The following is a 27,874-nucleotide window of genomic DNA, read 5'->3' as shown; positions in this document are numbered from 1 at the left end:
GCGACTGTGGGGAGAGAGAGAGAGAGAGAGAGATATATATAAAGAGAGAGAGATATTGGCTTCTCTTCACACAACCGTAGCATGGCGACGACGATGACACGCACTCGGACTATAATTAGACTAATTAGTTAAACGCTTCAAAGAAAAAAAAGGATGAAAGAACGACCAGACAGAGTTTAAAAGGCAGCCCTAATTTCTCCCCTTCCCTCCCCACTCCCCCAACACATTTACACGACAAAAACTTTCTGTTCTTCCACTTTTCGTTATCCTCTCTCTCTCTCACATTATCGGCGCGAAAACTACCTCCGAATTTCAAAGGACGCTTCCTGTTCGTTCCCAGGTACCAGTTGAATCTTGTGTCGAGACTCTATTGCCTCTTTCCCACGAATCCCCACATCGTCTTCACGGCTTCACCTGGCAGAGAACTTTTCCGAGGGGAGACAACCTTTTATTTGTTCCCATTTTGTTGGGCCTTTCGGGTGGTGGGCGTCGCCGACAGCGTCTTGGTTGGTGGTTCCTGGAGAGTTCCATCTGCTTGTTTTATGGTTCAGCGTTTTTTTAGGAGAGGGAGGGTGGATTTATTTTATGTTGGTGGTACTGATTCTTGGTTCCCTCTTTTTTTCTTTTTTTTTATACTTTACCGCTTCTAATTTTTCTTCCCGGCTCCATTTGTCTTCCTGACATTTTACTTTGTGTGCTGGTGATTTGCTTGTTCGTATTTTCGATGATGGTGGTCGGGTCATTCTCTACAGCAACGGGGCGGTGTTTGCTGTGGAGGTCTTGATTAATTCTAAGCTCGGTGACAGTGATTCGATCTACGCGGGCCTTTTCTTCTTTTGCTTTTGGATATACCTTGGCAACGCCGTTCTGGTTGAACTTTCCTTCTTCTCGCCCGCGGTCGGAAGGATGGGTTCAGTTAGTTGGTATCATCTTGACATGGTTGGTAGTAGGAATAGTTGATCTCGCTGGCGTTTTGGAGATTGGCCTTCTGATACCCGCGTTCGGTGGCGTTATATGCTCTCAGGGATTAGCACTGGATGTCGGAAACTAGTATGGCGATCATTAAACCAGAGGTATGTGCTCGTCCTATCCCTCCAAGTTTCTTTTTTGATTTTTGTTAAACTTTCATTGGGTGCCGTCATAATGCACTAGGGTTTGATTTTTTTGCTTTTATTGTTGTGTTAATGCTATCTAATTTTTGATCTTTGGGCCCGTAAGTCACATATGAAATTATTCTTTGTGAGAAGTTCATGACTATTTAAGCATGGGGGGGGGGATGGAGGAAAACTTCGGCATCGGTTTGTGAGTGTGGCGGTTAGTGAATTGTGAAGGGGAATGGAATTTTATTACCCAATCGTTTCCTCTGTCGCAATCTAGGTTTTTTTTGGTTGGATGTGTATAATAATTGTAATAATTGGTCATGTCATAGACTGTATTTAGGAATTCAATAGTGCAGTCTGTAATTTTACAAATGTTTTTCTTTTTCAACTATACGTTGGCAGTCTATGAAGTCATTTATCTGGCTGCAAACAGCCGATGGATCAATTCAGCAAGTCGAGGAAGAGGTTGCAATGTTTTGTCCCATGATATGTCGAGAAATAGTTCAAACAGGTATGGGCTCGAGCAAAAACTTCGCAATTACACTCCCTCCTCGGGTCAATCCTGCCATCCTCAGCTTGATACTTGATTACTGTCGGTTCCATCAAGTTCCTGGGCGCTCAAACAAGGTTTGAATTACCTGTGTCCTCCTGTGGCTCTTTCTTTACTCTTCCTGCTCGTACCTGTGCATCTCGAGGAGCTTTCTGATGCTGCATATGCTTTAGAACATCGACCCTTAAGGATACATCTTGCTGTCTGTAGGAACGGAAATCATTTGATGAAAAATTCATCCGCATGGACACAAAGCGTTTATGTGAGCTGACATCTGCAGCTGATAGCCTTCAGTTGAAGCCTTTGGTTGACTTGACTAGCCGTGCACTTGCTCGGATGATTGAAGGAAAGACACCCGAGGAGATAAGAGAGACATTCCATTTACCAGATGATCTAACAGAGGTGGCTGTGATGTTGAAGAATGTAGTTCTAACTTCATCCTTATGGTTTATTGACATTCATCTTAGCAGATTAGGCCTGTTTTCAGGAAGAAAAGCTGGAGCCTTTGAGAAATACAGCCGATGATCCACGTATTCGACTATTAAATAGGCTGTATGCGAGAAAGAGAAAGGAACTAAAGGAGAGAGAAAAGTTGAAGGTAAGCTGGTTGTACTAACACTCGGTGACTTTTTACATTCCCTGAAAAGCATTAGACATAATTTCTGTCTCTGATGTTTGCTCAATAAAGTACCGCATTTTCTACATTGTATGAAGTTAATATATGGCAGCCTATCATCTACATGCTGCTGATTATTGTTTCATGTCGTGGATAAATACTTGTGCAGTATTTTACATAAGAATCTCGTATGATATTGATACATTACATAATGCAAATGTAAAGCAAAATGAGATGATAAGGATACACTTCTGAAACTAGTTTCAAGGATGTAGCATGCTGTCTCACTCACAATTTGCTGATGTATTGATTGTTCCGGTATGATATGCAATGTATCTTACATTACGTTTACACCTTCAAAACATACAAAAGCGACATCCTTTTTGAAGTTACTAAATTTCGTAAACCTGAACATTAAATTCATTGGGAAAGGCATTCTTAGACAATTAAAGTAAAAAAAAAGGTCTGATTATAAGTTTCTGTAATCTATATCTGTAATTAAAAGTAAGGATTTCAAGTTTTATGACCATTGAGTTGTTTCAAGACTCGAAGGAGTAAGTCATACACAATAAAGCCTGTTTATTTTGATAACCTTTGAGTTTTGAGAGCAATGTAAGTGGTCGATTTTAATTATTTCTAATGAAAGTGTGCTTGTTGTAGGTAGCAGATACTTGTTACTTTGTTATGATTATGCAATTAATGCTTTCTCATAAGAAAAATTATCTTTGTTTTTATTTTTTAAAATCAAAATTTTATGATTTTTTAGCATTAAAAAGTTTAATTTGCTATTTGATGTTATTTTACATTATATATTTAACTCTGGACCTGAACTTTGTGGGTTGCGTTATGCATTTTACAACATTGGTTTTCTGAAACAGGTTAATGTTCTTATGTTTGAAGATATATTCTATGCAGATATGCATATTTTGTTTTCATCTAGATTTCTGATCATGTTTTGGTTTAAACGAATCACAATAATATGTTTCAATCTTTTGCAGAGTGTTGAAGTTGAGGAACATGTTGATGAACGATCATTGGATGATCTTCTGTCTTTTATTAATGGAGGAGATGGAGGTATACACGATTTGGTTTTGTCCTTTGTGCCTTCTTCATCCTAAGTGCAGGAGCTCATGCTTTCAGGTGGCTCATTGTTGTGTGCTATAGCACCTTATAGGAATGATTCTCACTTACGATCACTGTTTCAAATCATCATAGGGATATCTGGCTGTCATATTCGAAAGCACATTTTTTGTTTTGCTAGATCCTTATTGTCTGCGATATGTGAATTGTGAAGGAGAAAAAAGAAGAGAACAGTGACTGTCTGATAATGTAGAATATATATTCATTTTCAATGAATTAAATTACGGTGGTGTTCATTTCTGTAACTTAAAATTCTATGCGTTATCATCTTTAGTCTTTTCCTTCTGAGTTCCTAGTGAGAACACTATAGTTAGCATCTAAATGTCAAAAAGATCTCCTTACCGTTATAACTTTTCCGTATTTCCTTTCCCTTGGCAACTTGGGGGAGGAATCCCTTCTCATGACATGGTTGCACATTGGGTTGGGCCTTTTGCGATCCATTAATATATGCATGGTTCGATGGAATCAATTAATGTCACTTGAAATATTCATGGCTTGGGTTATCCAATTCTCTATCCAATTAAAATCCAATTTGGGTCAAGATAAAAATGGGTTTGGGTTTACCGTGTTTGCATATGAATTTGAACTTTGAGTCAGAACTGGATCTAATATTTGAATAAAATTCTAATATGAATAGATTGCCACATTTAATTTAGGCTCATCAGGCTTGATATGTTTTCTTAGAAAATCAATCTGAGCTGGAGTCTGAATTTGAACCTGATTAGTTACAATCCAATCAAGTTAGCTTCATTGAAACCTAGATGTGTAGATCTGTCTGCAGTCTGAGCTATTCACATCCCTAGCTGGGTGCTATAAAGAGCCATCACAAGTTTGTATAGAATATGCATGTGTTGATGTATATTCAATTTAAATGCGCTATATTGTTTCTGCTCCTTTCCTTGTTTTTTTTGCTTTTCTAATGGAGTATTTGTATGAAGTAGTTAAAATTGTCTTCTTCCACCTCAATTGAAACTTAAATTGTCAATATCAGAAGTTGGGCATAAGTCAATTAAGATCCTACATAGTACATACACTAGCCAGGTGCTGGGGCTAATTGGTTTGAGTTGGTCGACTAAAATGAAATCACTGAGATAATATAGAAACACGACCAGAGACATAAAAAACGTAAATATAAGCAGATAAACAGATATATGGAAGAAACACATATGCAGATTTACATGTGGGACATGTGCATAAACAAATAATACATATATCTTTGTATAAGGGGTTACCCGATGACGTGTTTGAAAGAAAAAAAGGAAACTTGTCTTCTTGATAGAGAAAAAAGAAAACTAACCAAATGTGGGACTGACCAGAAAACCTACTAGTAGTTTCTCCGGTTGGTAGGGACTTGTGGCTCCAGTAAGTCAACCAGTCATGGTCCATGATTACATGGCTATGGACTAGCCAGCGGACCACCAACTATAGCCAAACCTACTATGGACTAGCCAGCTGATCACCAACGGTGGCCAAACCTACTAGTCACTTAAATTAATCATTGGCAGCACATCCTGGGGATGGTTCACCTTTCTGGAGTAGGCACTACCTTAGTTAGATGGTTGATACTCTAGACTGATGGTATCTAGAATGCCTAACCTTTTCTGACCTGCAGGCTCACCTTGTAGTGCCAACTGCCAACCACACACACACACACACACACACACAGAGAGAGAGAGAGAGAGAGAGAGAGAGAGAGAGAGAGAGAGAGAGAGAGGGGTGTGTGTGCACATCCGACATCCTGACCTGGAGGCTGACCTTGTAAAAATTCTTTGATGTGGTTCTTGCCGGAAATTTGTCTCACTTGGACAAACCTGAAATTTACATGATATATGTATGTTTATTTGGTCATTTTATTTGATAAGCTTATTTTTTTTATTTAATTAGGATTTTTATTTTTTTAAAAAATTACTGTTATTGATGTTCACCTTGACTTGAATTTCTGTCATTGACTGGGGAAAGCGATTAACCAGTGGACTTTTTTGCCCTGGATGTTGAAACATACTTTCTTGGCAGCTCATGGAGTGTAGTACATGGGCCATCCAATTTTGTTGATTGGACAGCTCTTCTTAAACCCGACACTGAGTTTAGTCTTTAATTCTCTGGATTGATCTTATAAATGTTAAGTGCTTTTTCTTTATTTGTACTTTTTTGCAGGTTCCAGAAAAAGCAGGACACTTACTTTTTATCTTATGCTTTGTGGTCTCACTTACCTTTTGACCTGGTTTTGTCACTTATGCATGTTCCTCTCGTGAGTTGAGGTCCTTAGTTTGCATTTGTTATTTATATTTATATGAAGATTGTAGTTAATGTTTCGGATCTGTCGCACACTTTCAGGGTAACTATTTCTTCATCAATGTCATATTTGTCAATGATTCCTTGTGCTTGATGTGATAAGGAAAGATCCTCCATCTTTCTTCATTGCTTTCATTTTTATCTTATTTTTGTATGTTGATGTGTATCCACCTGTTTGGTATGAGCTTGTTTACCTCTTCATGAATGAGATTTGTGGACAATAAGGTGTCCGTATAAAATGACTAGTTAAATGTCTGGATTATTTCAACTTGATGTTTGGCTTGTAGTTGATCATACATTATTGGGTGCTCTGTTTTCATTGTAGGTGTTATTTGTATTATACGAGTGTTCATCACTATGCTGGATGTTATTTTAGTTAATTCTCCATTTGGGATATTGATGTTGGGTGAAGGGTATGTCTTTTCATCACTGTGCTGTACTACATTCTTGAACCTTTCTTTCAGGAATCTAGGGTGGTATGCCATTTTTGCTTTTGTCATACTACTAGCATAAACAAGACTTATATCACATATATTATTTTGGAGATCACATTGTGTAACCAGTCCTGATTTCTGGTCTCAGATGTTTTTCCATTTGAGATGTAAGTTCTGGAGCTTGTGAAATAAGGTCTGAATGGTAGAGTGGATGATCTGAATTTATTCTGAAATCCTGTGGTGTCTTGTGTGGATTTTTCACTGTAGGATTGAGTCTGTTGCTCAATGTCTTAATAAAATTTTATTGATGTTGAGGTGGTAGCCATAGGATTACCTTCGTGCCATTGTTTACTAGTTTTCAAATTTCACTTGCACAGTTCTTTTTTCTTGCTGTAGTGGGAGTTCCTTTTCTAATGAAGTTATTTTTTATTTGGTTTCTGATTCATGACCACTTTTTTGATCTATTTCCAATTTAGATTCTAAAGGAGTCCGAGGTGCTAAACAAAAGAAGAAAAATAGGAGGAAGAAAGAACTGCCAAAATCTCATGCTTCCAGCAATGGAAAGGAGAACCATAAGGTTGTTGTTTGTATTATTGCTGGTTTTTTTCTGTAATTCTTACTATTTAGGAAAAAATGCAAAAAAAGGCATCTTAGAATTGACCATTTTCAGATCAACACATAATGTTTCAAAAGTTATGTATGGGTGCTCAGCATTTATGTAAATTTTCAAAGGGGCGTCTTAAGCTGCCACCATTCACTTAACTGTGGTTTTGCTAATAGGGTTAGGAAGTCAAATCAAAATTACTCTGCACACTTCCATTCTCCAATCTTCATTAGTTTCTAGTTCTTTCCCAAAATTTCTATTACTTTGAAGATGCTCCCATCACTCAACTCGTGAGAGACAGATGGATTAGACATTTATAAGAAGTCAATTTTAATTAAGTCGAAGACAAAAATGATAGAATCAGCCATAAAACAGAACATGGAATGATGACATGGTCTCAAGACTCTCAATGTGAGGCAGGTCAGAACTAGAATAATTCAATGAACCCTGTCACCGACTCCCAACATTGAACAGTCCTTTGATACACTGCCCTAACTGTGATGGCTGGCCTAAAAACAGGGGTTATTTCAGTGGTTCATTTCCCATGGCAGTGATTTCTGCAACCTATTATCAGCTTCGCCCATTGTAAGGCACATGCCCCAATTGTAGCAAGCTGGTGGCAGTCTTGCAGTTAAGGACACAGATCATATCTGGTGGAATTGGGGAGATGAGAAGGGGGGGGGCGGGGGCGGCGAGCTGCAGAGAGAGGGTGGGAGAGAGCAATCCACCATATGATAGTCTGATCTTCAAATTAGTTGGAACCTCCATGCACTTGTTTGAAAATGAAGAGCAATAAGACGAAAAAGGAATCCCAATGGCAAAGTTGGAGTATATCAATCTCACCATTAAAACAAAGTAAGAAAAGAGAAAAGGAAAAGGAAAACCAAAAACATTATAAATCTGTAAGAATCACAGTCCTGCATGAGGAAGAGGAGATTGAGGCTGTGAGGAGCCAAAGCAGTGAGCTAAATGAACAGTAACTGCCAAAAAAGGAGAAATAATAATGTAAAATTTAATATGCAAGGTAGTACTGTAATTTGTATCTTTGCCTGGTCTTCTCTGTCAAAAGGAGTCATGAGAATGGTTTTTCGGAGGAAAACTTCATTATCTCAGGCAGTGAACTATAAAATTTCAAATGTTGGGCATGTATTTGTAAAACAAATAAAAGTTGTGCATGATTTTTCTTTAATCTAATTTATTTGATCTCTTGTATAAGTTGATGTTATTGGTCTGCATGTACCAGGAAATCAATTCCCTTTCCACTGAAAGCCATGACAATGATGCAACTGATGGTCCATTATTGCCTACTCACGCTGCTGATTTTAATGATGCTTGTGATGATAAATTCTCACCAAAGCTGGACTTTGATGACGATATTGATGATGGGCTGGATCCTATAATGAAGGAAAAACTTGACCGGTGTGTTGAATGCATGTTGATGGAATTATTCTATATTCATTGGTTTTCTACTCATTGTGGACTCTTTTAGCCTGTGAGCTTGTCTCTAAGAACATTCATTTATGTCACCCTTTTCAGTATGACCTTTGTGATTTGTTTCAATAAATTCTTAGGAAATTACGAACCTTGAAAATGATTTACCTTTTTAGTACTGATTTCATATCTGAAGCACTTCGTAAAATGTGGCATGATTGCTGTTTTCCTGACGCGGTCACATGTATCTAGATTTAAAACTATCACCTGATGCTAACCAGGACTTACTAGACCTTATAATGACTTAAAGTCTTAAACCTATTCAACTGATTTTCCTATAATGTAAGGCTGTAAAATGGCTCAGAGGGAGTTAGAAACAAGTGGAGTCAAAGGCCAAAATTGGGTCAAACTCATGTTAGCAAACTGAGGGGGTGACACATAGTTAGAAGCTGTGCCATGGGGGATTGGCATGCCATGAATAAATCTGACTTACTGGGGTGGTGATAGGAACATCTTTTAGTCCGTATCATGGATTGACTTGTTACAAAAGGCAACATCCTCCATTCATCTGATATATGAAGAGTGATACTGTTAAGGGCAAGCGTTAGTCTATTAGACTTATGATGGATGTTGCAATGGCATGCTCTATGTTCTCATTTTTCCTGCATTCGGAATTGAACAATGAGAATCTTGACCAAAGGGATCTCACAACAAGTGCATTGTCCGCAGCAACTTCATTTTTGTTATGCCCAACGATTGCCAGAAAGATGTGTGTGTGTGTGTATATATATATATATATATGTATATGGAAAATTGAATGGTGATTGGCTTTTAAGAGTCACCCAACTATCTAATAAGGGTCGTCCGATCCATCATGATGGACGGTTAAGAGAAAAACATGGAGAAAAAGGTGATGAACATTTTCGTTATTTAGTATTAGTCACACTTTTTTCTTCTTGTTTCTCTCTCAGCCATCCATCTGCTTCAGATGGACGGTCCTGGTTAGATGGCTGGTGACTTTGGATAGCAAAGTCATCATTCACCCACCATGTGTATATATATATCTCATGAGAAAAGGAGGGATGCATATCCCAAATAACAAGGACTTCAGCTCCATTCAGGATAGAAGTTTTGAGGTATGACTAAAAATCTTTTACACATCTGAAGCGACTGCATAGGACTCGAAGAGTGGATTTTTTCAATGTAATTGTAGTATTAGGCAAGAGGAATTAAAGTGAATGAAAAATTGTTGAATCAAATACAAGAGATGATTAGTTAGGTTTATTCATTGATGCACATTTACCGATTTCAATTTCTGCCTTGTCATTACTGAACTAACTTTTCTTCTCATCTGCACTTATGGGACATTATGGTATTGCCATTTGTCTTCAGTCGGGATTCTTCCTGATTAATGTTCTCATATTACTGAGGTTTGGTGAGTACAATAATATATCACCTAGGAAGTCTAGACAGCCCCTTGTATCATTTTCAGCTATCAGGTTACTGGATAGACTAATGGATTCAATAAACGCTTGAAAGTTTTTAGTTGTTACATTTTATATGTTTTCAGTGTCATTCTTGGCTCGGAGGTTTCACGTTTTTGCCTTTAATGGCTTTCAGTATGTTTGATAGGTTTAGTTTGCTGTATTAAGGAATGGTCGTAAAAAAAATTCTTTTTGCGGGCTAGCTATCAAAGCAGGCTAAGATACAAGTTTCGTAATAGCTCTGTAGGGAAATGTGTAAGGGCTAATGTATTAGTGGGTCATTGACATGTGGACACAGTCTCCACGGTGGCTGGAGAACGCAAATATTCAATTACTTACATTTCGTGTAAAAGGAAGTATAAGATTTCTCATGCCTGCAGAAATGCTAGTTTCTAAAGCGATGGAAAGGTATACCAGTAAAGTCATGGCAGCTGGTCTAGTGATGCAATGCAGTGCCAAAGTTAGTGGACAGGCAAGAGAATGCCGTACTACCCTTTGGCAAATGATGAGGCATAAAAGGATTAAAAGTAAGTACCGTTGATTACTAAAAAATAGGAAAGTGTGGAAGAGTAGAAAGTCTCAACAACTGGTCCTACATACATGATAGGCACATATAGGGTACTAAACTTGATTTTGTTGAGGTGGTATAGGTGGGTTTGCCACTTTAGTTTTGGACAGATTCTTCTGGGTTTCTTGTGCTGTTGACTTAGGCATGCTTTTGTGGTTGGTCGCTTAGCATTTGCATGCTTTTATTCCTCAGTGGCCTCTAACATTATTTTGGCCTCAGGTTTTTCAACTACTTGTGAGGCAAGTATTAAGTTACTTTATTTTCTAATTTTTTGCAATATGGATGGTAGATGCTCCAAAAAATGTTTTTGAGGTGTCTTATTCTGCATTTATAGGCATTTATTCTATATTTATTTATTCATGTACTATTGAGTTACTTATTGTTTCAATAAGCTACTATTTGCCTATTTGGTTATGAGATAGAGATTATTGGTCTGTAATATGGGGCAGAAAGGTTTTCGGCATTCCAGTTTTGGTACTAGTACTTCTGGGTGCCACCACATAGTGCTGGTGTCGCATGACACCTTGAAAAAATGATTTTTCGTTAAAACCTGGTTTTGGTAAACATAAATTTTTGATGAGTATTGAAAACGGTGGACATGACAAAAACTTGTTCAAGTGAATAACAGTGGGGGAAGGTCTTTTTTTTTTTTGGGGGGGGGGGTGGGGGTGGTGGAGTTACACTCACATATGGAAATGGTGTTTTCAGAAAAACAGGTTTTTTTCGAAAGCGCTGTTTACAGTCCATCCAAACATGCCAAAAGCAGTCTATTGGAGGCAAAATGGTGTTTTGCCTCCAGAACACCGTTTTGGGCATGCATCCAAACACAGCCTTAGTTTTTTTTCTTCCAAATAGGTTTCTACAATAAACTTTGACATGTTCTCACCGAAGGGCCAGAATCTTACTTGTGTGAGCACATTTGGGGCAACACTCTACATACATTCACTCTTTCTTCCCTGCACCTGCTTCTTAAGGGCATGTGCCAAACTAAATAACCAATTTTGTAGTTCCCACTTCTAAATCATATCTACATGATCTTGATATCCACCGAAAATAGATTTTCTATGCCTTGTCTTGGATAAGGAAAAAATGGATTTTTAGGAGATTGACCTTGGAAGTTTCAGGCTTGCAGCCTAGTAACTGCTTGCGTCCTTGGCCTCTGAATTCTTTACTACAGCCTGGAAACATCGCTGGTAGAAATCCAAAAGGTATCGATCCCAGTATGATGTTTTTGCTAGCTATGATGATTTTACATCTGTGGATTAGGTTTTAGAGGGATTATAGGAAATGGGAGGGCCTAGATCCATGCTTTCTTGTCATGTCAACCCATGAACTAGTAGCCACGTCAGCAATCACCTGGGCTAGTCCATGGGCAATTACTAAGTTGTTCTCTAGTTATACTACATTTGTTTCTTTTTTTTGCCTTTTTTAAAAAATATTTCTAAAAATAGTTTTTTTCTTTGCCTGGTGTTTCTTCCCCTATTTAACATGTTCTGCTTGTACGGAGTTCCTTCTTTCTAGTTTCTATTAAACATGATTTCTGTTTGCCTATATGGTGTACTTGATCTATAGTGATATTTTATGTCCTTTATTAGTTATTACTTATTACTTTTGGCGTTCCTATTTTTGTTTCTTTATATTTTTCTATTGATTATATTTTTGGGGACCAATGCATCCAACTAGTTGCTTTTAGGTGAGGTTCTCTTTATCTTCTTTCCATGGTTTAAGGTATTCATGTAGATGCACATATATATGGCAAGCTTAGGATAGCTTTAACAATAACCAGATAAAAAATGTATACCTCATAGAGTTTGTTAGGCTATTGACTTTGCCACCTCACTTGAACGAGAAATATACTAGGAGCTTCACAATTAAATTATGCTTCTTTGCTATATGGTCTTGGGCTGTCACATAGGTACGAGTATGTGTTCAGACTATTTTCAGAAAAAGTTGTGTATGAAGGTACGGCCGTATATATATAACTTGTAGGGCAGAGTTATGATCTCTTTGTCAAAACTGACTTTTTTTAACTTGCATTACTCAAATAAAACTTCTGCAAGAGTTTGGGCAATCATTGGTGATCAAGTAAGTTAAAGAGCCTGATTCAGCACTCGACCTCATTGCAGGTGTTCAGCATGTGACTGACTCAGCACTATTCATGTGTAATTAATTTGGCATTGGAACATGAAGATGTGTGGTAGTTTGGTTTATGGAGATAATTCATTGTCTTACTAATCTTGTAACAACTTGACTCAGTCCAACATTAGGCTCGGGTCCTTGGTCTCGTGGATCCCAATCCACCCCCTAGCAGCTTTGATTCTCGCCCTAAAACACTTGACCATGTAGCCAACTTCCTTATATGTCATTGCAGATTCTTCACATTCTTCAATACGAGACTAAACTTTCACACTCCAACACTTGACAACACTTGCCCATGTAGCCAACCTCCTTATATGTCATCGTAGATTTGTCACATTCTTCGATATGGGACTAAACTTTTACACTCCAAACCAAAAAAAGAAAAAAGGTGTCCATGTGTTTGCCTCGAGCGGGTGGATTGTGGCAATGTACATTGAAAAGTTTAATTCCGTATGTAAGATTGTGATAAATTGAAGGGATTTATAAGGTGGTTGGCGAAGTGATAGATTGTTATGATTCCTAGCATTTTTTGGGTGAAAACTGAAGCTATTACAAGGTAGTTGTATATGCCAAACCAAGGGCTTGAGCTTGGTGTGAGAGTGAGTTAGGTTGTTACAGTGGATGAGAGCCGGTTCAACACTTATACTTAGAGTCCTACATGCGTAGGCGCGTGTACCTTAAGGGTGGTGGATTGTAATATCTGATTATGAGAAGTATAGTCCTGCATTAAAGATTGTGAAAAATCTTTGAGGGCTCTAGGGTGCGGGTTGGGGCAAACCACGGCCTGGGCTCGGTGTGGGAGGGGGCCAGGCTATTACAATTCTATTCTTGTGATTGTTATCACTTTTTTCTTATTGTTTTGTGAACTCCAGAAATTATTCTTATTTGCTTTCAAGTAAGATTTACATGCCTGAGGGTATTCTTGCTAATTCAGATGTTATGGGGTTCAAATCTCTGCTTTTAATTTTGATATTCATAAATTCAGGGAAGTTGAAGATTTTGCAAGGAGACTTAATTCAGGTTGGCCTGAAAGGATGCAAGAAATTCTTTCATTAGGTCAAGAGAGACGACAAGTTCCAATATCCATTACTGGCGATTCTTCCCAGCGAAGATTTACAGGTAAGATTTACTTGCTGACCATACTTAGATTATCTTCTTTTGTTATTTATATTAATTAGATGTTGATTAAACTTGTATGATGATGATTCCTAATTGCTTAAGTAGAAAGGTTGCTGGCACATGTCTAAACTGCTTTCCTGAATATTAATTTATTTATTTCAGTTCATAGGAATTATTAACTTTTACAGTACACAACACTGAGTATATGCTTCTAATAATGAGTCATGGGGATGTGTTTTTTGTGTGAATGCATTTGTTTGTCAAATTAGTTTCCTATTGCTTGGTTAATGCATGTTATGCTTGCCGTGGAGTATTCAGTACTTCTGCATGCTAAAAGACGTTGGATTTCTGAAGGCTAAGCATGTTCTTTCATACTGGAGCTTTGACATTTCCTATAGTGTCCAATTTTTCCACCTTTAGTATGGGAGCTTCGACATTTCTTACAGTGTTCAATTCTTCCACCTTTAGTATAGAGCACACATTAGATGGTGGAGAGCTGATAGGTTAGAGCACTGGGCAGTATGCCACTTTAAGAAAAAATTTGGCTGGGGGAGGGAGATTGGGGTTGTTGGTTGGGGTGGGGCTTGACGTCAGGGTTAGTATTAACCTAACGTTGGGATCTTTTTCTTATTATCTGAGTTTAGCTAAGTTTAGCTAATTTTTTATTTTAAAATTTGCTTGTCATAACTACTAGTCTGGAGCTTCTTTTGGTAATTTCCATGGTATTCTGAGCTTTTAACCTTGGGGATTGTAGTTTCATTCAGATACCAATAAGGGACTCTTTACATAAGCTTACTTGTTGCGTAGGGTAACCAAGACATTGTGATTAAAGAGCTCCAAAAGGGGTTGTAGGCATTTATGGAGCTTCATAGAGCCAGAGTGGGCAAGTTCCAACTTCGGGTGTCTGCCTATTATTAGAGAGGGTCAGGTGGGAGTGGGTAATGCCCACTCTTGGTTTGGGTTGTTCCCTTCCTGACTTCTCTGGCTCTCTGTCTCTCATGTTTTTCTTTTCCCTTTTTGACAACTAAATGTTTTGATATGTCTGACCATATATAACCCACTTGTTGGTTTCAACTTTTAGTCTTTTACAATGTTCAAGCACATCTTTCATAATCAAAGTTTTGTCATGCTTTTGGATCTTGATTGCTATGCTGCAGTTGGGTATGTAATATTCTTGGGTTTACACATCAGCTTTTACTTCACGTAGTAGTATACGGGGTTTTGTATTTTGATATATATGGCCTTCGTTACTATTAGAAAATGTGCTTCGTTTTGCATAATGCATATAAAACTCCTTCGGATGGCTTTTCTTGTTGCATATTTGAGGTAACTTTGAATTAAGTAGTTATATTGGGGAGCTTGGCAATTTTTAGCAACTACGGCAATGGTTTTCATTTTTGCCTGCCTTTTTTCACGATATGCCTATCCTTGGTGCTGCTATGGCGACCGTAAGTTTCAAATAAAATTCATTTTTTTTTTTCATTTTTTCATTTTTTCAGTGTGGTCAATGATAAAGTCTATATTGTGGTCACTGATAGAGTTTTTAACTTTTTATTGTTGGGAATCTATATCTATTCTTCGGTCAAAACGATAGGGAGAGTCATTACTTAGGAAAATGGGATATTCTCCCTTTTCATGTTTTTTTAATGAATGTACCTAACATTTTTTTTCTTTTTTTGCTAGTGGAATTTGTCCTGCACATCTCTTTCTATGAAATGACTTAGGCTTTGTGGCATTATTAAATAGTTAATAAAATTTAGGGAGGTGTGTGTGAATATATAGAGAGAGAGAGTTTAGTCTGCATCTACCTGTTTTATATGACGTATTTAGGTTACTTTTTCAAAGCACTCCTTGTGTCACGGGCAGTTTTTGCCATGTGCATTCAGGCATTGAAAACTAGATTGACATCTTTATTTTTTGTCTGAACAGGTCTCAATCGAACATAAGCTCCTGTCATCCCTTTGTGCAGCATGAATGACCATGTTGTGCATTGTGTGTTGCTTCCAATCCCCACTTGCGGATTTTGGTAAAGATTCCAGTTGCTATGGAAAGCAGCTGAAAAACCAAATGTTGAAGGCAAAAGTCCGTGTGGAAGCCCATTTTGAACTCAGGGCTTCTAGTAGAAATTGCAGTGTATTTCCACTGACATTGATGGCTGGAGTACCTCTGAAAAATCTGCCGAGTTTGCTCTCTCGACCGAACTGCTCTCATGGCCAAAGTTGTGCACCAGTTAGTTGTAAAATAGTTTTAACAGCCGTTACCAACCATGTGCCTGCTATGTATTTTGCTACTGCTTCTGTGCATCTATTTTTCGTAGGCTGCAGAAAGGAACATCTCATGTGCATCCTATGCATTATGATACGATTCTAATTTTATTGAAAGGGCAACTTTACACAAAAGTTGCGTCATGTGCAGAGAAACCATTGCAGGGGGCCGATAATTGTGATTGAGCAATCGGTGAATATATATATATATATATATATATATATGTGTAGAGAGAGAGAGAGAGAGATTAAATGGTGACTTTGGTTTTTTAGAGTCATTTTCAACCATCTAACTTCGTTTGAGGTTAAGAGATAAACAAAGAGAAAAATCTATTAATACTTTGTCATTAAGTACAAATTTTTCTTAGTTGAGAGAAAAGTAATAAGAAAAAGTTGTGGACTAATACATAACGACAAAGTATTCATAGTTTTTTCTTTTTGTTTTATCTGTTGACCTCAAACGAGGTTGGATGGCTGAAAGAGTGAATTATGCAATGAGCTCATGTCTAAAACTATGAAAATCAACATAAAAAATCATATTTTAAACATTCAGAGGAGTTTTATAGGCTAAATCTTGCATTGTAACAGAAAACGTGTTCTTTTTTAAGAAAAAACATGATATTTTTTGGTGTTTTTTTCACTGTTTTACTTTTTTCATTTTTTTTAGTTTTTTTAATGCCAAACAGTTTTTTTTATTTTTTTATTTGTTGCAAATCTTTTTATGTTTGTGTTATTAGTTTTTTAAATATTTTTTTTATTTTTAATTTTTTAACATTTTTAAAAATTTACGGTACTTTTCTCGTTATTTTTCAAGCTCAACGAATTATATGAGAAAAACCTTGTTGTTTAAACAGTGTCGCATGTGGAATTTATATCATGTGATATGTTGCATGTCGAATTCAGGTCATGTGATATGTGATCATCACGATTGCTGACTTCTGTTAGTGCTCCCGCCTTTGGAGAGATTGGATCCGTTAAACCCCTTCTCAACTCAGACTTCAATGCAAACAATCCGATCAGTTTTGTACCTGCGGAAGCGTTCTTGTTGGTCTTCTCTTGTCATCTTCTGTTGCTGTTGAGGGCAAACAACTGTGCATTCTTTCCTACACAGAATGGCTCCCAACGATCGACAAGAGCAAAATCGTTTCTCCGTCGGACAAATGATGGAAAACATTTACAAGATCGAGAATGTCTATGATATGCAGAAAACGGCATCGAAAAATTTGATTCAACTTCCGAAGGCGGTCTGTGAGGCAACAAGAATAAATATGCGTAGTCCATTGAATCTTGCAAAGAGTGAAATGCCAAAAGCACGTCATGCGTCCACTTTTGGGGTTTTGGTCGTGCATGATTAGCTTTTGCAGAAAAATGCCTCATGAAACAAATACTGCTCTCTGTGTGGCTGGTGAACATTCTTTTCAGGAGTGTTAGTCTGGGCTTGGGCATGCCAGACTTTTTTTTCAGGGTTCATTTGACAAATAAAATACTTTGTGAGTATTTTATGAATCTGTCACAATGATTAAGGTAAATTTATGAACACACAGTTTTTTGTCCCATGAGTTTGCCATAATCTTTGAAATAGATTCATATAACACTCACAAAGTGTTTTAACTGCCTTAAAAAACTAGAGAACATTTTATGAAGGAACAGTGAGGCAGATTCATGGAATATTACAATGACACCTGTTAGAGCATGTGGGTAGTTGATGTTTTCGTTTCGACTGTACAGCTTCTGACAGGTACATTCTTTCCTTTGCGCATCAGATTAGCCTTTAACGTTCTCTTAGTCAAAACTAATTTTCTTGTAATGAGATGACGTGAGTACCAGAAGAGGAGATGTGCCAATTGCAAACCTGGTTTATTGACAATGTGATTATGATGCCGGCCATGATTTAGAAGTCAAATAACAAAATTTGTCTTGGAATTGCTGATGCCTTTCACAACACGACGTAGAAATGAAGAAAATAGTAAAATTGGTATACTTTCACCTTGCCGTGGCCCCAATTGCTTATGTTGGCGCACGCCATAATTTGAGTCCTATGATTTTTCTCTTCTTTGATGTTAAAAATACACAAAAAAAAAAAAAAAAAAAAAACTAGCCTAGTTAAATCTTATTGACTTAAAATAAATAGTACCACAAATATAATATACAAGCTGGAATAGCTCAGTTGGTTAGAGCGTGTGGCTGTTAACCACAAGGTCGGAGGTTCAAGCCCTCCTTCTAGCGGGTTCTCGCTTTCATTTTATTTTTTCTTCGGGCTTCGCTGGGTGTTTGTCAGTACTGTTTGGAATAAAGATTTGGCTAGGAATTACTTTGTGAACCGAACCAACTTAGCTAAAGTCTTAAGTCGAGTTAATGGATTTAGTGGCACTATAAGCTTCTCAAGCGCCCAAAATGAAATTTTTCTTAATGAAAAATATAAGCAGGCCCAATAAGGTGATGAGAATGGCTTCTCTGATGAAAGAAACTAGGAAGTTGCTGATGCGCCACACACTAAATCACAATACATTATTTTCTTTTGAACAAGTCTAGACTTAACTACACAAAGGAAATTGCTAAGATTCAATTTTTTGGGACCTATGGGTAGGGTTTTGTGATTATATATTTTTGACTAATTCGACATTTTGAGTAAGGATCAAATCTGCATAAAAAACTAATGTCATTATCAAGTCCAGCCTGTTATATATCCTAAGCCTTTGACTTTGTCTTAAAAAAAAGGGGGGTCTATCATTGGTGGTCCTCAGATGTTGCATTCGTGTTGCCTACTAAAGATATATTATTCAAGCAAATTAGACATATTTTGGAAGAACAATCGCTTCAGGTGAGCAGTAGGAAATCCCATTGTCTCAGCAAAAGTCAAGCCTCTTTCCCCACTTTTAGAGGATTGTGTGATAATGGGGATGCTAACAAAGTGTTTCATAAATCTGTCACAATCTTCAAGATATTTTCATGAATAATGTTTTAGTTCCTATTGCAAATTCTTTGAAAGAACAGTAATTTCTTATTCTATGAAAGGTTTGTGTGGGTTCCTTCTTATTAAACTGCGCATGTGGATCCCATCACTTTATTTTAAACCCCAAAAAATGTTTTGCAATGTAAAAATCAGATTTTTTTTTTTCTAGGGGAGCACTCTAAAATGGTTTTATGAATGCCTAGGTGATCTTAAATTTTGATTGTAGAATATGATCTAGACATTAAAACAAACATGAATTTCATGTTACTGCCTTGGTTTTAGAACCTAAAGATCATGTCTGCCAGTTATTTTGATTATAAGGTAAAATACTGCTACTTCATTTGGGTGATTAGGATAGTTAACAACTAAGAGTTTGAAAAGACCTGAAAGGGTTTATATTTTCCATGGGTTCATGATTACGGGAACTTGTGTAGAGTATGGTACAACCGTCAATTAGGATGTCGCATTTCCACATTTTTATGGTCTAGCGGATAAGCACACATGAGAATCAAATATGTGACATGGTTTTTGCACGCCCACCAGACCAACTAGCTATACTAGGCGTGTGTCAAAAGACTACTACCAATTTTAAAATTTATCCAATTAATAACGTTCTTACTCTTTCCTACATGAAATTTTATGGTTCTTTTATTTCATTTGTTAAACGGATTTTTTGATAGGAGTTTTCACTGTTGAACATCAGCAGGTTGAAGAGAATAATTTTCATTTAATGTTTGATAGTTTCCAATAATCTTTATTCCATTTTTCGAAAAACGCGTTTGAGGATTCTCATAAGACGGCGCCAATTCTTCGAAAGGTAATTTAATCCGAGTCTCTTGTTCTTGATTGTCGTTAAAACTTAAAACTGAAGCTTGCATCAAGAAAATAGTCAGTAAAAAAATATGCTGCCGTAATTTTGAGATTGTGAACATGATTTGTTGTTTTCTGAATCTCCGTGACACGTTGTGTTCTTTGTGTGGGACACTTGGTCCCAGCCAAGCTTTTGTGTACAACTTTTTCAGAAAAGAGATAAGACTTCTGTAATTTGTAAATAAAAATACATTTTCCATACAAACTATCAAATAAAAAGACGAAGTGAATTTCCGTTCACTTGAGAAACGAAGAAGTACTAACTAAAATAATGAAAATGTAACTTAGCATTCGAGAGTGAAATTAAAAAAAGCTGTAATTAGCTTTTTCGTTTCTTCAATGGGGAAAACTTTATTCTAATATTTTTTAAACAGTTTTCACTAAAGAACCTTGTTTGAAAAATTCAAAACACCACTTTTTCGTTTCAAAAATTATACAAAGACAGGTAAGTTTGAAAATGCATAAATTTCCTTTTCATATAATAATTCAAGTTAGAATGTCTTAAATAATTAACATATCAAGTTTTTCAGTTGGGCATCCACGTGTGTTGTCTTGCGGAAGAAGTCGCAAGGGAACGGCAGTAGACGGAACCACGCGAGGCAAGAAAGAAACGACTATTCCACGTTACATAGCGGGCAGGGACAAAAGCCATGGAAATTCCATTTCCCCCTCTTTCGTGATCCACAGGTGAAAGGGCGGCAACGCAGAAGCTGCAAACAGAAAGAGAGAGAGGGACAGGGGGAGACTGCTTGGCGTGTTCGTTGATCTTAAACGAGGGCTTGCTCCATTCCTCCCTTCTCTTTCTCTCTTTTGTTTCATAGGTAGCAGAACCGATAAGAAAGCCTTCTGTCCTTTGTTTTAGATACGATGACCACCGTGAAGTACGTGGACGTGTTGGTTCTCTGTTATCTCGATTGGTTTGATATTTGAGGAGAGTTGAGATATGGAATGCTTCATTCTGTTTTCTCTGCACCTGTTGGTATCTTGTTCCCTTGTCAGTTTTAGTACATGGTTGGTTTCATAGATTTTTGGTGATTCTTTGATGGGTGTTTCTGTAAACGTACTTTTTCGGTGGGCAGCCTCTTGATATTCTCCTTTTTTGTTATTTCAACAATGGTTGACGTAAAGGGTTATGGTTTTATAGCGAAGCGGAGTGCTTTTGATGTGTAGAAGTACGTGGTTCTGCCCCTTTGTTTCCTTTGGTGTATGTAAACTGAGTCCTGTATTTATTTTGCTTTTTCTCGTGTATTTCTTAAATGTTTGCTACCCTGAGATCTGCTTTTCTTACTTTCATTATTTCATAAGAACTTTAGTTTGTGATGTATCCCTTCTTGCCAGCGGTAGTTGCTGCATGAACAAGTAATGTGACATCTTAAGCTTCAGCGGTAGTATTTTCGACACGACTGAATTTTTCTGGACGGAGAGCCGACGAAGATAAATTGTTGCTAGAATCGAAAAGGAGCCAGTTCCTGGTTCTCTCTGTCATTTCTTCTTTCTATTTTTCTTAGAATTTTTCTTGCGCGAACTACAGCCTGCGGGCCTAATATGTAGTTCAATAGTAACCGTTCCGTATGCAATCTTGCAGAATAGTTTGCTTACTTTTGCAGATAACCAAAGAGTTGATATACATTTATGGTTCTAAAACAGCTGCAATCTGTCCATCTTGTGTCCATCATGGTCGTTTTACATCTTATTCTCTATGGATTGATGTTTCCAATTTTTCTGTTTTTTCACTCATATACACACACATGGTTCATGAAAGCATGTTCAAGGAAAATGAGGCTAAACCATTACTGAAATGGTGGTGACCATATTTGGTGAACTGGTTCTCAGGATTTTTAGGAAAACGAATAGAAAATGCGTTTAAATTAGTCTCTGAATCCTATACTGGAGATTCTTATGACTATCTTGAATTTGTGCAGGATCTCTCAGAAGCAGCAAAGATTTGTGTGACTTGGTCTGACATGCTACAGCACAGGCTCACGAATTGCTAAGGTATCAAATGTAAAACGCTGTTTTTACTCGAGACCCAATGCATCTGCACTAAGGGAATTAAATCAGATTACTTGGTTCCCATATTTTTTTTGTGTGGAGAACAGCCTTGTAGGTTGTTTCCTTTTTGCCACTAATGGGGCTGGGCTGGTGAAATTTCTAGCAGGCGAAACCTGCAATCAACAACTATTTCTGCAGTGAAATTGTTACAATGGACGAGTTGCACGATTTTGTGGAGCGAACAATGGAGGAAGGGTTTGAGAGATTACATAAGCAACAAAAGGCAGCTCAAGATGAATTCAGGAAGCAGCACGAAGTAAGTATTTCAAATTTTACTGTTCAGCGACCAATTAAAAGGTCCTCTAGCTCCAGTGTAACTAGTGATGCAGAAACTATAGCATATTGAATTATGCTAATCGGATGAATGAGGAGTTTGTCATCTGATCAGCCTGCCCTTCTAAGTGGCAGCTTTTGTTTCTGTTGAGATTTGTATTTCATTTAGTGCTCATGATTTTTATAGTTCATCCTCACAATCTACGGAATAATAGAATAGTTTGCTAAAATCTTGGAAAGCAAGCATGTATTAGGAAAAGACTTTCCACTACCCTTTGGAATCTCATATAACCCTTATTTGCATTTAAATTGTTATCGGAGAACAAAGGGCAATGATCCACCCATATGGAGCTCAAATTAACCCTTCTTTGCTATAAAATTGTAACAGGAAGACTTGAAAACAATCGAGGAGTTGCGTGATCAACTCTGGCAGGCAAAAGAAGAGAGGTATCAAGAAATGTTGAACCGTCAAAAAGCTGAACAAGATGCATTTGAGGCTGAACACAGGGTAAATTTCCTAAGCTGCTGTCCTTCAGCATAAGTGCCTGATACAAGTATTTTGTTTATGTTTGACAATTAAAACAATGAATTTGGAATTCATATTTATGGCTGTCTACATATTCAGTTACTTTATGGTGGCCATAAAACTTATGACCGCCCTAAATATGTTCATTGTTTTCTGACTGTTGAAAAGAAATGACATCTGCATGTTTTCGTGCACACCTGAGGGGGTATGCATGTGTTTGAGAAGGAGGGAGGGAGGGGGTGGTGGGGTGTGGCATGAGTAACGGACATTGGCGAATCACATTCATGCACGTTATTTAATCTGGGCGTGATGAGATTACGATAGAGCACATGGTTTATTGGTTTTCCATGTAGATTCACATTGATATACGCAACTGAACTTGGGCGTGATGGTCATGCATGGTAGAACATATGATTTTGCGTGTCATTACTTTTCTGTTCAGTCTGTCTGTAGTTTCCATCATGATATTTTTAAGTTCTCTTGGACAGGCAAGACTGGCGGAAGATCTGCTTACAGAAGAAAAGAAACAAAGAAAAGCCGTGGAGGCATCTTTGGCTAAAGAGAGACTAGAGGTAAATGTACTGAGAGAAGAGCTACGAGATGCATGGGACAAGAAACATTCACTTGGAACTGAAGTTGGCAGCTTACATTGCATCTTAGATGAGATGCTAAGACATCAATATGAAGGACCATCTGAAGTGGAGAATGAGTTCGGAGCGGAAACTGAACTGCAGAACTACACTATACTCACACATACAGAATTGGTTGAGGCAACAAGCAATTTTAGCCAAGGTTTAAAAATTGGTAATGGAGGTCTGGGAATTGTATACAAGGGATGGATTGACTCTAAAATGGTTGCCATTAAGGTGCTTCGGTCAGAGTTTCCTCAGGGATCAAGGTTTCTTCGTGAGGTAAATGTCTTATATAATTAAAGAGTAGCATCTAACTAGTTTACATACAGTTTAAAAATTTCCTCACTAATTTTGTAATATGATTAAATGTGCAGCAACCACATCAGAGATAGTGAAAGACGTGGAATAAAAAATTAGAGGCAAGAAGAAACAATTTTGAACCTATTTACTTCATTATAAAACACACACACACACACACACACACACACACACACACACACACACACATAATTTTCAGTAAACTGAAAAGTGGTTCAGTTCTGAAAATGGGACTCAAAGTACACATGTAGCTCATGCATGCACAAGAAGAGCTGCAGTCATGGTTATTAGTGGATGTTCAGAGGTTCACATGCCTAATAAAGTAAAAGATCTCATTACATACTGAAAGGGCAGAGTTAATAAGAACAGAAACGAGCACTCACATTTAGCTGCCTGCGCACATACATGCAGACAAAGCTAGTATTATAGCTGTTAATGGATGTTGACAAGTTCACTTGAACATTGAATTTGAGTATGTCATTAGATAGAGACAGAAAGGGACAGTTAATAGAGAAATTTTAGAATGTAGGGGAGATCTTTTAATCCAATTGCTATGGACTTCCTGAATAATTCTTGAGAGTGTAGAGATATGGTGAGTTTGTTAGCATCTACCAATGATCATAAATGTTAATTTTAATAAACTGAAGTCTAGGCTTATTTATGTTCTCATTTCATAAGTTTGCTAGGAGACCCTTGAGGGCAATTAGTTGGTATATAGGAAACATGATGTCCTGAATTGGATTGGACAAAATGATTTGGATAATGATCACTACTGTAAGCGACTGCTTCTGCTAGCGTCTAAATCTTTTTGGATGTAAAAACTTGCTCTTCCATCTAACAACCTTTTATGAGGATCAGCAATTGTACCCCATTACATCCTTCTATGGATGTTAAAAAAGTTTAGCTCTAAAAGTCTTGGAATTTTGTTGTATTTGTAGACTATTAAGATCGGTATAGTTTCACTATTAAAGAGCGAAGTTGGGGAAGTGGCATCTCTTAGCTCTTTTTCTGCATTGTGTCGAACATCATCTTTATGATATTGATGTGTCAATTTGCTTTTGTATTCTCAGTGTATTAGGTTTGTCAAATGTGGCAATTTTATTGTATCCATTATTATAAATCTCAATTATATCTATGCTACATACATCACTTTATATATATATATATATATATATATATATATATATATATATATATAGCAAGAGAGAGAGAGAGATGTGCCGCCATGTGCCTTCAGTCAGAAGCAACTTTTTTGTGGTACAAATGGATTCAGAAAATTTTTCGGTTAAATTAATGCTTTGAGTCACAATTTTTGAAGCAGAAATTTAATATTTCAGGTCATCAAATTTTGATGCCCTGTAAGCTGTTGATTTTCTTCTCCCACATTTGGATGATGGAATTCGATATTTTTTTTCTTTTTTTTTTCATTAATAATTCATGTTATCAGTTCCATCAAATTGACCCTCTGATCACTTGATTGGATGTCTTTGCGTGGATGCTTGTTCACGTAGAACATAGTCAATCCAGCCTTGGACATGTTCATCTTTCTTTTAGGCTGATTTTTTTTTTTTTTGTTTGGTAACAACCATAAATTGTATCCCATTCTTGGAGAACAAAATGTCAGACCTTGTTCTCTTAAGAAATACTAGAATGCGAATGGTCTGAGGTCTCATCATGGCAATAGTGAGATAAGAGATGGAAAGTGCTGGATCATGTAAACTGGGCTGCATGTTATAATGTGATGCCAAAAAGAAAGGGTTGTTTATATTCTCTTGATGTTCTAATTTTGTGCATCAAATTGGTTTAGGATTATAAAACATTCAGGATGAACTGAATAAAATGATGTATATCATTTGTACTATAAATCATTCGGTCAACCTTTTCATATTGTAAAAATATTGTAGTCACATCAACATTTTCTCATAATTTTTCCAAAGTTGACAGTTAACAGCTTTTCCCTGCTACAGATGATTAATCTGCTTAAACTACAACATCCACACCTTGCTACCCCAATAGGACTATGCCTGCAACCTCAATCCTTGGTGTATGACTACCTCTTTAATGGCAGCCTCGAGGACCGCTTGCTCTCAAAAGATGGGATAAGGCCACTTACATGGGAATCTAGATTACGGATAGCTGCAGAGATATGCTCTGCCATTGTCTTCCTTCATTCAAATGGTATAACCCATGGCAATCTCAAGCCCAGCAATATCCTTCTTGATGGGAATTTGAATGTGAAGATTATTAATTCTGGTATCAGCCACCTTTTCCGTGATCATTACCACACTTATGTGAACAACGACCCAGGTGGTTTGCATTCTTACATGGACCCAGAATTTTTTGAGGAAGGGACATTGACCAAGCAGGTAGACATTTATTCATTTGGAGTAATAATTCTTCGGTTGCTAACTGGGAGATCACCATTGCTGCTTGTGGAGGAGGTTCGGAAGGCAAAGTCTGCTGAAAAATTGAAAGACTTAATTGATCCTGTGGCTGGGGACTGGCCCTATGTTCACATTGTCCAACTGGCAAATTTGGGGTTGGAATGCTGTAATGCAAGAAGGGATTCTCGACCTGACTTGAAATCTCATGTCTTGAGGGTATTAAAGCCAATGAGCCCCTCATCAGCAGCCAACTTTGTTCCTCCATCTGCACCAGTGGAGCCTCGACAGCCTCCATCATATTTCACTTGCCCCATTTCTCAGGTTAGTGATATTATTATTTTTCTAAGAATCAAGGTCCCAGATTCACAAAACGATATTGTTGCATATGAAGATACTTCAATCCATTTCTTAAACGGGGGGAGAGGTAGGAGGAATGAGGGGAATCTTGGTGTTAAATATTGCATTATATTGTAAATGAACACATATTTTTGTTGCAGCAACTGTATTAGTGCTGAAAATAGAAGCATTGGTTCATTAGGGAATAATTAATTCCCACTGCATTAGCATATCCTACAGTATTCCGGTTTTTTCAATGTAGTGTGTTTAACCAGCTTGGGAGTTTGAGTGCTTTTCTATAGGGAAGCTGGAAGATTGCAATTGATAGTATGTTCCTAAACTTTGTCCGTTTGATCCATCTTTCTGCATGTTTAATTTTTTTTGCAGGGTCCTCTGATTTTTTGGTTGTTTCTTTTGCTTTACTTTATTAACTGAGTGTAGTTGCTCAGTATGCATCTTTATAATATTGGAATTCGGGCAAATGATTTTGTTGCATAAATGCTGAAGTGTTTTATTCTGTCAGTATACTAGTACCCATTGTATTTGTCCAGTTTTGAGTGGAAGAGGTTGAGTTGAGGTAGAATCAACACTAGCCATGTTACTGTTGTCTCGTGGCACAGGTTCCACTTAAATGCCTGCTCTGGCATTTGCAGACCAGACTGTTGACATGCAATCTAACGCAGCTTGATATTTAAGGGAAAGTAGGGGTGTTAGATTTCAATAGAGTCAGCCTCGATCTTGACAGTAACTGCCCCATGAATTCAGCAATTCCATCTAATTAGATTTTTTATGTGACTATTGACTGCCCATGCATGTTACTCCTTCACGTGGAGCGGATCATTCACACAAATATATTGAATTTAGACAAATAGATCTGAGGCTGGACATCTCCTGGGGCACAGGGTTATGAAACTTTATAGGCCTAGGCTCTTCGACAATCAAATTTGTAAATGCATTTCTCATATACAGTCATGAGATCGATGCTCATGTAAATATGTTAAGAGCCTCTTTTTGTCTCATATATTTCACGTGTCTGATTTTATCACCCCTCTTCCTGAATTGCAGGATATCATGCAGGATCCACATGTGGCGGCTGATGGCTTTACCTATGAAGCAGAGGCACTGCAAGCATGGTTTGATGGTGGCCATGACACATCTCCTATGACAAATTTGAGGCTAAATCATCTTAATCTTATCCCAAACCTTGCCCTTCGGTCTGCAATCCGCGATTGGCTTGATAACTCCTCAGGCTCATAAACAACTTCGTGGTGGGCATCTTTTGTGAAGGTATGGTTCTTGATGGAGTTAGCGTTTGTGGCTCCAGCTGCCGCAGGATTGGTGCTAAAATTAAGGGTATCTTAATAGAATTCAAATTTGCATCTCGTTCTGGCCAATCCCCACCCTCCTTATGGTTTCTGGTTCCTGTCTGGGTTCAATCACAATGCATTTCTGCTCTAATAGGTGGTTTAGTAGTTAAATGTTGAAGGGGTTGTCTGACAATCTGTAAATGCTGATTTTTGTTTCTAAGGAAGCTATGGTGCGTGCGCATGAATGTGTCTTGGAGAGGCGCCACGCAGTAGTAATGTTGATTGTCTGTAAATATCTATGTACATGACAGTATATGTTATGACTGTTTAGAGCTCTTTATTAGTTTTTTAAAGTACTGCATTTCTTTGTTATCTTTTTGTTTCCAAAATTGTAGGTATTAGGTGCGCTGAACCATGAAATTGCTATGGCAAAGTGAAAGATTGACTTAAATGCTGGCAGGGAAGGAACGCATTTTAATATG

General features: G+C 37.5%; 2 protein-coding genes and 1 non-coding gene across 17 annotated transcripts; all 3 read left to right on the top strand.

The window, feature by feature from the left end:
* Positions 1-141: 141 nt before the first annotated feature.
* On the top strand, positions 142-15,894 carry LOC116252412 (SKP1-like protein 21). Of its 2 annotated transcripts, none has more exons than XM_031626650.2 (10): positions 142-340; positions 753-1,073; positions 1,503-1,727; positions 1,861-2,052; positions 2,138-2,248; positions 3,265-3,340; positions 6,609-6,709; positions 7,980-8,155; positions 13,344-13,477; positions 15,407-15,894. In XM_031626650.2, the coding sequence occupies exons 2-10, from the start codon at positions 1,038-1,040 to the stop codon at positions 15,421-15,423; spliced, it is 1,068 nt and encodes a 355-aa protein (XP_031482510.1). In that variant the 5' UTR covers positions 142-340; positions 753-1,037; the 3' UTR covers positions 15,424-15,894. The 2 variants fall into 2 exon arrangements, with proteins under 2 accessions (XP_031482510.1, XP_031482509.1); XM_031626649.2 differs by having other exon boundaries at positions 142-594.
* A 1,999-nt stretch (positions 15,895-17,893) lies between these two features.
* On the top strand, positions 17,894-17,967 carry TRNAN-GUU (transfer RNA asparagine (anticodon GUU)). The gene has a single exon. It is a non-coding gene; the product is annotated as a tRNA-Asn (tRNA).
* A 2,163-nt stretch (positions 17,968-20,130) lies between these two features.
* Positions 20,131-27,764, top strand: LOC116252707 (U-box domain-containing protein 33-like). 14 transcript variants are annotated; one of them, XM_031627163.2, is made up of 7 exons: positions 20,131-20,341; positions 21,487-21,559; positions 21,723-21,872; positions 22,278-22,397; positions 22,904-23,326; positions 25,333-26,070; positions 27,151-27,764. In XM_031627163.2, exons 3-7 carry the CDS (start codon positions 21,768-21,770, stop codon positions 27,340-27,342), a joined length of 1,578 nt encoding a protein of 525 aa, XP_031483023.1. In that variant the 5' UTR covers positions 20,131-20,341; positions 21,487-21,559; positions 21,723-21,767; the 3' UTR covers positions 27,343-27,764. The 14 variants fall into 14 exon arrangements, with proteins under 14 accessions (XP_031483023.1, XP_049933411.1, XP_031483015.1 ...); XM_050077454.1 differs by having other exon boundaries at positions 21,720-21,872; XM_031627155.2 differs by having other exon boundaries at positions 20,131-20,385.
* The last annotated feature ends 110 nt before the right edge of the window (positions 27,765-27,874 follow it).

The sequence above is a fragment of the Nymphaea colorata genome, chromosome 4, assembly GCF_008831285.2.
Source record: "Nymphaea colorata isolate Beijing-Zhang1983 chromosome 4, ASM883128v2, whole genome shotgun sequence".
Lineage (NCBI taxonomy): Eukaryota > Viridiplantae > Streptophyta > Magnoliopsida > Nymphaeales > Nymphaeaceae > Nymphaea > Nymphaea colorata.
Note: the sequence above shows the minus strand (reverse complement) of the source record. Positions and strands in the feature narration are given on the sequence as shown.